This window comes from Salvelinus fontinalis, chromosome 38 (assembly GCF_029448725.1).
Source record: "Salvelinus fontinalis isolate EN_2023a chromosome 38, ASM2944872v1, whole genome shotgun sequence".
NCBI lineage: Eukaryota > Metazoa > Chordata > Actinopteri > Salmoniformes > Salmonidae > Salvelinus > Salvelinus fontinalis.
This window is the reverse complement of record NC_074702.1, coordinates 10,712,627-10,722,989: the sequence shown is the minus strand read 5'-3', so window position 1 is coordinate 10,722,989 and position 10,363 is coordinate 10,712,627. Positions and strand designations below refer to the sequence as shown.

Here is a 10,363-nt window from a genome sequence, read left to right as displayed (position 1 = left end):
GAGTCGATTGCTGCTACAATGGGTCTACCTGGTGGAGGAGACACTTGTTTGTGTATTTTAGCGGCTGTATACAAAGTTGGTATCTTAGGATATTTGACACAGAAATTCCACTTTTTTTTTGGTGATTTGTCCTGATTCCAAACAGCTTTCCACTGTGGATGAGATCTTATGCTGGAATTCTAGGGTAGGGTCATAATTCAGTTTGCGATAGAAGATACCTTTAGATGGTTGTCGGCGACATTCATTCACATAGTAACAATTGTTTTGTATACAAAATGACACCCATTCCAAATGGGAACTACAAATGTAAAAAACATCCTTCTTCTTTCGCATACAGGTAGAAAAATCCCTGTTAGGGGAATCATCTCATGCAAGACCAAGGGAGTAATCTATCTCATCACCTGTTCATGTGGAAACGCCTAAGTAGTGTTGAAATGTTGAAATGGTTGTTGACATGCTGAACAATCCTAAGGATGGAGTATTTCAGCGTGATATAGATCAAATTTAATCGGGTAGGGGGATTGGGGAAGGTTTTTTGGGGAAGGGGAGGGTGTGGAAGAAGTTATTACAGATTTTTGGGATATTTTATTTTCATGGTAGTACAGAATTGGGCAGAAGATGATTGATCGTACATTCCAGCACAGTAAGTGGCACCATGCACTTTAAGCGTTTGTTTGCAGAACGCCATGATATCATAGAAGAAATTGTGGTGATATATTGTAACTCGATCTGGAGGAATACTAAGATGCGAGGAGCATTTATTTCAAAGAGCGCTCCATGAGCCATGCCCCAATGGGCAGAGCTAGGCATGTTGGAATGGGACAAGATATAAAATTATAAAAATATATCATTGTACAATGGGTCGGCCGTGGGTTCTGTGTAACCTAGTTATGCTAATATATTTGAGACCAGTGTATTGCAGTTCATTTAGTCTTTGACTTAGTATTTTTTTTGAGTGTATTTGAGTATTAACAGGTAAACAACAATGAGTCCCAGACAGTTTGCAATAGGACATACCAGCGGGGGGCATCGTTTACTAAGCTGCCTATATTATTGGGATCATCTGGGGCCTGTTGCACAAAAGTAGAATTAAGACATCCGGGATAAATGACTCAGCTGAGCTCAATGAAGCCAAAACATGTGCGTCCAGGCTTAATTGGTTGCACAAAGACCAAGCCAGGATGAGCAGACACGGATTCATTAAGCCAGGTGAAACCAATCCTGGATAGGTGCGCGCTCACGGCTCACTCAAATAGACTCCGCCACAGATCACAGATTAACTGATTTACCATGGCAACTAGAGCCGCGTACTTTTCCCCGTCGGAAGCACAAATCCTCATGGAGGCATACGAGGAGGTAAAAGATATAATTAAGAAGAAAGGCAACACCGCCACAGTGATAAAGCAAAGAGAAAAAGCGTGGCAAAGTATTGCAGACCGCCTGAATGCGTAAGTAGTGCACAATTACACAGTCACCGCTCCGCTGAAACATCACAATTACAATTCAAATATTTAATTCACATCTCCAAAAATGCAGTTGTACTGTAATTATGAAACGGTTAAATTTTTAATTGAAATGCACTGCAGATATGAGTGAAATTGTGTAAAGTAACTCCATCACACTGTATAAAGCTATGATAAATGTTTTGATATTTTTACTGAAAACAAGACAAAAATACCAAGTAATTTTTTGCAGTGTGACTCAATTAAATGTGTGTGTGTGTGTGTGTGTGTGTGTGTGTGTGTGTGTGTGTGTGTGTGTGTGTGTGTGTGTGTGTGTGTGTGTGTGTGTGTGTAGATTAAACATGAACGGGCCAAAACGGACATGGCAGCAGGTCAAAATCAAATACAAGAACATTCTGCAGAATGGTATGGTCCCTGACTAATATTTAACAAAGCACAAGCATATATTGTACCCAGAAGGTGCCTGCTCACACATTGTCTGTACTGTTTTAGCAGTGAAAAAGAATACCCACAGACAAGGCACGGGTGGTGGGTCACCAAAGGCTGACCTTACCCCAGCAGAGGACATGGCCTTGGAGCTAAATAAAGGCAGGCCCGTCTTAGAGGGGATCCCTGGGGGGAAAGAGACGAGCATAGGTTCCTCCCAAGATGCCACCCGCTTCATTCAAGGTATGTCCTTCCATCTCTACATGGGATACAACCACATTCATATTGAATCAATTTGGACTGTCTGACTTTGGTTTACCTATTGCCTTGCAGTGTCTGGCAGCACTGTGTTCCTGTTAGAGCCACCAGCACAAGCACCAGACGATGCTGATCCAGTGAGTACTCCATCAAAGGCATACTGTAGGCCTGGCATGTCTTGTCTACTAGCTTCAATATGAATCCGATTAAATGTGATAGGGTGAAGGCCCCAGTGCAGCAGCAACAGCACATGATGGAGACGATGATGAGGAGGAGACCATCTCTCTGGATTCCAGAAGGCATGAGGTATCATGTTAAGACTGTGAAAGTACTATTTACTCTACAATGGTGAGGAGTCCTCATCAAAATCAAAAAATCTAATTTCTTTTACAGGACCCAGATGCTATACAGTGGGAAAACCAGCCTGGCAACAGTGCGTATTAATAAAAGGACACCACATCCTGCCAAATTCCAGCTGCGCTAATTGTATTGTGTTCACAGAGCTCACAAGCTATCAGAAAGTTGTATGGCAACCACCTCCGGCGCCAAATAGAACTGGCAGACATAGACATTCAGTACAAGAAGAAAAAGATGGAAAATCTTGCACTGGAGTCCGAAAAAAAAAAAGAGGACAATTAGGAAACTGGACCTTGAAATAAAAAAACTTGAGAGGGAGGTGAGATATGCCTTCAATGTACACTGTATGCTAACTGTAACACAAATGTATTAATCATTATTTTTCTTTCCTCCCCCAGCTCCAAGAAGATGACACAGCTCAAAATAAAAATTAGGTATATTCTCGTAAAGTCAAGTGAGCCATGACATATGAGCTCTTATTGTGAGCACACAGGACGGTGGCATCTTTCTAAGGTTTTTTTTATTTTCCCAGCAATCAGTACAACCAAGTCATCGTTATAAGGCATCGCCCTCTTTTGCCCACCCCCCCAGCACCAGGTGTGGCCACTAGCCTATATGAAGGCCCAAAATTGTGTGTTCCTTTCTGCTCTGACAATGGCATGCCCATTCGTGCGAGATGTGGTGGATGAAGAAGCACTTGTGCTGAGGAGAGCCTTCAGGCGAGAAAGGGTCTTCAGGGACCGGTTGGACCCACTGGCCTTCCCTGATGACCATCTATATGAAAGATACAGGTTTTCTGCAGATGGCATCAGGTATCTATGCAGACTACTGGGTCCCCAGGATTAAGCACCGCACTGCACGGAGCCATGCACTGAGTGTGGAGCAAATGGTTTGTGTGGCCTTGCGCTTTTTTGCTAGTGGAGCCTTCCTGTACTCAGTGGGGGATGCAGAACAGCTGAACAAGGCCACAATTTGCCGCACAATAAGGAGTGTGTGTCTGGCTATCAAAGCATTAGCAGATGTCTTCATCTCCTTCCCTGGCCACAGAAGACTCTGTGACATCAAAGAGGAGTTCTATAGGATTGCAGGTAAGAGGATCTACAAATTACAGGACAACTGTTAACACATAGTAGGATACTCATTACTTTGTGTGACAGGTTTCCTCAATGTCATTGGTGCAGTGGACTGCACACACATAAGGATAAAAGCCCCCTCAGGTGCCCATGAGGCCGATTTTGTGAATAGGAAATCCTTTCACAGCATTAATGTTCAGGTGAACATAACTTTTTGATATTGTCCATTGACGAACACTCTGCATTGCCAGTGATGTGCATTGATTGGTGTAATATTCCTCATCTTATGATTTCAGATGGTCTGCAATGCTGACTGTGTGATCAGCAATGTTGTGGCAAAATGGCCTGGCTCAGTCCATGACTCCAGAATCTTTCGGGCCTCTGAAATTTATCAGTGCCTATCACAAGGTAAGCCACACAACCCCTATTTATAACCATCATGGCTGTGTCAAGAATATCACTGTGTTTATGAGGTAGTAATGATGAGATTTTGTGTTGACAGGTGAATTCTCTGGTGTGTTGCTGGGAGACAGGGGGTATGGCTGCCAGCCTTTTCTCCTGACACCTTTCACAGACCCCCAGGAAGCACAGCAGGCCTACAACCATGCCCATGCCAGGACCAGGGCCAGAGTTGAAATGACCTTTGGCCTCCTGAAGGCACGCTTTCACTGCCTTCACAAATTAAGGGTCAGCCCTGTTAGGGCATGTGATATTACTGTGGCTTGTGCTGTCCTCCACAATGTGGCCTGCCTGAGGAAGGAGAGGGCCCCCAGAGTGCCACCAGCCATGGACTGGGACAATCCGGCAATCTTCCCTGATGACGACAGTGGTCGGCTGCTGAGGGACCAATATGTGTTGAATTATTTTAGTTAGTATGTGTGCTTTCAATTTTGGTTAAATATGTCCTGCGGTGGCAGAGGAATTTGTTTTTTTTTTGGGTTCGTTTTTTTAACGAATTTGGCCTCTTATGATGTTTGTGCGGTATACTGTGTGTAATACAAGGCTGCAGGGAGGCTACTGCATCCATTAATTTGTCTGTTCAGTTGATGTGTATGGATTTGTCCTGCATTTATTTTAGTGTGCAGACATGCAGGGTGTGTTATATACAGACCTTTGAATGTGTATGTATCATTTTGTATAATATGCTTGGATTCTGTGCTTTCCATCTTGTAGAGTCACTGACTTCAGTTTCGAAAGGAGCTGATGGTTTACCTGCTTTGTTTTGTCCTTATTCAATAAAGGAACATAATGTTACACATTGTGTTTTTATATTCATATGGAATGTGTATTTGTTTATATGACAGAGTACTAGGGCCACACTGAAGAAAAAGGATAAAGTCATAAATTTATGAGTCTGGTTCTTTCTGCAGAAAAGCTACATATTGTTTTGATACTTATGACAATGTGATACTTAATATTCTGGCACATCAGCATGTCTTTGTTTATGAAACCATACTGAAGTACAATTTCACGAAATGCCCCACATCTGTCATTTTAACAACTGTCCTCCTTTAAAACAACTGGTTACAATATTATTACTTGTGTTTTTTTCCCCTCTGTGGCCCTAATATTCTATCATTTTATATATAGCCTTATAGTCTATGGGAAACTGTAAATTATCTAATGATAGCAACATCTAAAAATTATTTTTTATCCTAAATCATTGAAATTAATGATCACAAACGTTTAAATAATGACAGTGGGTCTAGTTATATGTGATAACAATGTATAGTGCAGTGAAATAACTATTGGTTTCCATTTGTGGTGACTGCTGACTGACATTAGGGATGAGATTAAATAGATCCTGGAATTTAGCCTGGTCTGGAGCAGGCTAGCTCCACAGAATAAATCTCCATGGTAATTTATACCATAACATATCCTCCTGCCCCCTATCCATCTTTAGTGCAACCGGATTACGGATCAATTGAGCCAGGATCACCAAGATATCCTGGCTTAATCCCTTATCCTAGTTTTGTGCAACAGGCCCCTGGTTACCACCAGCGTTTGTAATACATTGAGTTTGTTGACCATTCATGTATTTGTTAGGAGCAGCAATATCAGCCAGGGAAACTAATTGTTCTCACTTTGATAGAACATTCAGATTTTTCTGCCTGACTGGTGCTCTTTACCACTGGTGGTAACCAGTTGTCACGAATCCTGTTTCCTGAGGCGTTTTTTGCCTGTGTTCTGTCCTGGAGTGTTTTTTCCGGCATCCTGGAACGCACCCTGTCTGGTTGCCGGGCAATGTAGCCAGTTGGGAGTTCTGATTACCCGCACCTGTATCCCATCAGCTATCTGCACACCTGGTCCTGATCATCATCTCTCCTCTTCATAAGGCGGGACCTGACATCCATTCCCTGCCGGATCGTTAGCCATGAACAGTATCTTGTGCCATAGTATCAGCCTCAAGTTGGATAGAATTTTTTTTGTTATTTTTTACGTATTGCTTGCCTTAAACTTACCTCCGTTTGTTTTGTCTTCAGTTACTCACCCGGATCATTTACCCCATTCCCGCCTGGTCGACGGTGGATTCCGCTACCCCGTTGGATTCACCTATTTACTCCCATCAACTCACCACCGCTGCCCGCTACGCCACCTGGATATATCTACCCATTCACATTCACTTTTAAATAAATACTCACCTTCTTCCTACGCTCCTTGTCCTGGTCTGCTTCTGGGTTCGATTTTGAAAGAACATGACACCAGTTGCACAACTGAGTTACAGCTGCTATGTTATTCTAGCTGACATACTGATGTTGTGTTGATGTGTCTTTGTCAGATGTTCTCCACACTCTCAACTTTGGGGTGGTAGGTGATGCAACATATAATGCCTTGTGGAGAATCAGAAATGGAGAGTTGGCCCACATCAGCCCAATGGTATGTATACACAAAGTCAACACATTAGTACATTACATTAGAGTTGATCATACACTACTCATTGTTTAGATTTAAACCCTAATGGCTACACAGATCAATGGTCCCAAGCCTGTTCCCAGCTCAAAAAGTACTTTCAGTATCAATCATTGAAAATGCTTTTAAATGAAGTGGTATGAATGAACCTGCCCACCAAGTTACTGTTTGTGCCTCTGCCTCCACCAGGTTGTGGTGCTGTGGGTGGGCACCCATAATCACGGTCACACTGCAGAACAGATCTGTGGAGGCATTATGGCCATAGTCCAACTCATCAAGGACAAGCTGCCGAAGGCTTACACTCTCGTACTGGTGGGTTTTTCTTCTTCTTTTCTACCACGTGACTTAAACCATTGTAATGGGAAATGTTTGATTAATCATTTTCCTGTATGTGATTCACTGTTACTAAGTACTGATATTCCTTCCTTTGACCTGTTTAACTGCCAGAATCAAATGTCTGCCAGTGTTGAATGTTATGGTTAAAGTTTGCTGCCAGACTTTGCAGAGGACACACTGATAATGTATCTGTGACACTGTGATTCTGTAGCAGCTGATGTTGTGACTTCCTACAAGCCTCTCGGGCTGGTGTTTACACAACACTCGGTGCTGTGGGATTAATATATAAGTGCCCTCTCAGAGAAGCCCGTTAGACATTTCTCTTGGCTTCTGCTCTGGAGATGTTCTCCTTGAATTCTTGTAATAAACTGAAATGATTTAGATTATTATGATCAACTGCTCTCCCATTTGTTCACCTGGAAAAGCCCCTTCACAACCATTAACCTTTTATGATAACCCAAACCTAAATTATAAACTGCATACTTTATGGACTTCCATTATCATTGCTAACCATATTGGCACGTTTCTCTTTTCTAGAATGGCAACAGGTTGGTGGGGCCTTAATTGGGGAGAATGGGCTTGTGGTAATGTCTGGCGCTGAATCAGTGGAATGGTGTCAAACACATGGTTTTCAGGTGTTTGATGCCATTCCATTTGCTCTATTCCGAATGTTATTATGAACCGTTCTCCCCTCAGCAGCCTCCTGTGCTATCATGTATGTTTCCAACCACAGGGAGTGCTACCCAGGGGTAAGATGAGGAACGCCCAGGTCAACAAGCTGGTCAAGGAGACCGTGTCCTCTCTCCCCCATGCCTCCCTCCTCAACGTGGACCCTGGCTTTGTGCACTCGGATGGCAGCATCTCCCACCAGGACCTGTATGACTTCCTCCACCTCACCCCTCAGGGCTACCAGGCTGTGTGCCAGCCGCTACACGCCCACCTCAAGGGCCTGCTGGAGAAATAGGCTGAAAACTGAAGACCAACTGATGGAGAACTGATGGCCAGTGACCCAATGACCCCCTCACTACATCAGAGGTGAAAACCCTGGTCCTGGAGAGCCCCAAGAGTACAGGCTTTTAGCACATTCACTGCTTTTAGGACACTTTTTAGTATTTTAGTACAGACTTTTGTTCCAACCCATGATTCAAATAATGATCTAGTCCTTGATTAGTTGAATCACATTGAATGTTTTGAATGCTGGGCTGGAAGAAAAGCCTGAACTTAAAAGGCTTTCCAGAACCAGGGTTGGTAACCACTGCACAACTCTATTCTGTGGGACCGTACTGTAACTTACCACCAAAATGGCTGAGTAGAGGACCGCTAAGCACTAATAGGATCAAACATCTGTGTCAGGTTTGACCACTTATCACCATTTGAAATTTGATTGAGCTGATTTGAGAGATTGTCCTTCTCTTTAGTTTAATTTACCCCCACAAACCGATGCTGGCACTAAGACCATACTCAATGAGCTGTATAAGGCTATAAGCAACCCTTAGTTGCCGGGGACTTTAAAGCAGGCAAACTTTAATCTGTTTTATCTAATTTCTACCAGCATGTCCCATGTGCAACCAGAGGAAAAATAATGACATCCTCCCGATTCCTGCTCACAAGCAAAAACTATAGCTGGACGTACCAGTGACTCGCTCAATACGAAAGTGGTCATATGACACGGATGCTATGCTACAGGACTGTTTTGCTAGCACAGACTGGAATATGTTCCGGGATTCATCCAATGGCATTGAGGAGTAGTGTCTTCACTGAAATGTTTAATCTCTCCCTGACCGGGTCTATAATACCTACATGTTTCAAACAGACCCATAGTCCCTGGGCCCACTTAGAAAGCAAAAGTAACCTGCCTAAATGCTTACCGCTCCGTAGCACTCACGTCGGTAGCCATGAAGTACTTTGAAAGGCTGGTCATGGCTCACATCAACACCATCATGTCGGAAACCCTAGACCCATTCCAATTTGCCTACTGCCCCCACATATCCACAGATGACACAATCTCAATCGAACTCCACACTGCTCTTTCCCACCTGGACAAAAGGAACACCTATGTGAGAATGCTGTTCATTGACTACAGCTCAGCGTTCAACATCATAGTGCCCACAAAGCTCATCACTAAGCAAAGGATCCTGGGACTAAACACACCTCCCTCTGCAACTGGATCCTGCACTTCCTGACGGGCCGCCCCAGATGGTAAGGGTAGGCTACAACACATCTGCCACTCTGATCCTCAATACCTCTCCTGTACTCCCTGTACACCCACGGATGCGTGGCCATGAATGAATCCAACACCATCATTACGTTTCCTGACAACACAACAGTGGTATGCCTGATCACTGACAATGATGAGACAGCCTATAGGGGGGAGGTCAGAGACCTGGCAGTGTGGTGCAAGGACAACAACCACTCCCTCAATGTGAGCAAGACAAAGGAGTTGATAATGGACTATAGGAAAAGGAGCCCCGAACAGACCCCGATTAACATCGACTGGGCTGAAGAGGAGTGGGTCGAGAGTCTCAAGTTCCTTGGTGTCCACATCTCCAACGAACTATCCTTGGTCCAAACACACCAAGACAGTTGTGAAGAGGGCACGACAACACCTTTTCCCCCTCAGGAGACAGAAAAGATTTGGCATGTGTCCCCAGATCCTCAAAAAGTTATACAACTGCACCATCGAGAGCATCCTGACCGGTTGCATCCCCGCCTGGTATGGCAACTCCTCGGCATCTGACCGTAAGGCGCTACAGAGGGTCGTGCATATGGCCCCGTACATTACAGGAACTATATACTAGGCAGTGTCAGAGGAAGGCCCAAAAAATTCTCAAAGATTCCGGTCACCCATGTCATAGACTGTTCTCTCTGCAACCGCACAGCAAGTGGTACTGGAGCAGCCAAGTCTAGGACCAAAAGGCTCCTTAACAGCTTCTACCCTCAAGCCATAAGACTATTTAACAATTAATCAAATGGCCACCCGGACTATTTACATTGACCCCCCCCCCCCCCCCCCTCAACTAACCTGTAAACCAATCACATTTACTCAGTACCGGTACCCTCTGTATATAGCTTCGTTATTGTTACGTCATTTTCATGTGTTACTTTTTGATATATATATATATATATATATATATATATATTTTAACTTTAGTTTATTTAGTAAATATTTTCTTAACTCTATTTCTTGAAGTACAGTGTCTTGCGAAATTATTCACCCCGTGGTATTTTTCCTATTTTGTTGCCTTACAACCTGGAATTAAAATAGATTTTTTGGGGGGTTTGTATCATTTGATTTACACAACATACCTACCACTTTGAATGCAAAATATTTTTTCTTGTGAAACAAATAAGACAAAAAAATTGAAAACTTGAGTGTGCATAACAAAGTCAATACTTTGTAGAGCCACCTTTTGCAGAAATTACAGCTGCACGTATCTTGGGGTATGTATCTATAAGCTTGGCACATTTAGCCACTGGGATTTCTTCCCATTCTTCAAGGCAAAACTGCTCCAGCTCCTTTAAGTTGGATGGGTACTGCTG

General features: G+C 43.4%; 2 protein-coding genes and 1 long non-coding RNA gene across 3 annotated transcripts; all 3 read left to right on the top strand.

The window, feature by feature from the left end:
* Positions 1-1,069: 1,069 nt before the first annotated feature.
* On the top strand, positions 1,070-2,891 carry LOC129837907 (uncharacterized). Its single transcript, XR_008756781.1, has 5 exons — positions 1,070-1,868; positions 1,956-2,132; positions 2,223-2,284; positions 2,367-2,453; positions 2,541-2,891. It is a non-coding gene; the product is annotated as an uncharacterized LOC129837907 (long non-coding RNA).
* Positions 2,892-3,584: 693 nt separating this feature from the next.
* LOC129837906 (putative nuclease HARBI1) lies at positions 3,585-4,831 on the top strand. The gene is made up of 2 exons (XM_055904429.1): positions 3,585-3,985; positions 4,080-4,831. Exons 1-2 carry the CDS (start codon positions 3,874-3,876, stop codon positions 4,448-4,450), a joined length of 483 nt encoding a protein of 160 aa, XP_055760404.1. The 5' UTR covers positions 3,585-3,873; the 3' UTR covers positions 4,451-4,831.
* A 1,120-nt stretch (positions 4,832-5,951) lies between these two features.
* On the top strand, positions 5,952-7,852 carry LOC129837114 (platelet-activating factor acetylhydrolase IB subunit alpha1-like). The gene is made up of 4 exons (XM_055903029.1): positions 5,952-5,958; positions 6,357-6,454; positions 6,677-6,799; positions 7,557-7,852. Exons 1-4 carry the CDS (start codon positions 5,952-5,954, stop codon positions 7,785-7,787), a joined length of 459 nt encoding a protein of 152 aa, XP_055759004.1. The 3' UTR covers positions 7,788-7,852.
* The last annotated feature ends 2,511 nt before the right edge of the window (positions 7,853-10,363 follow it).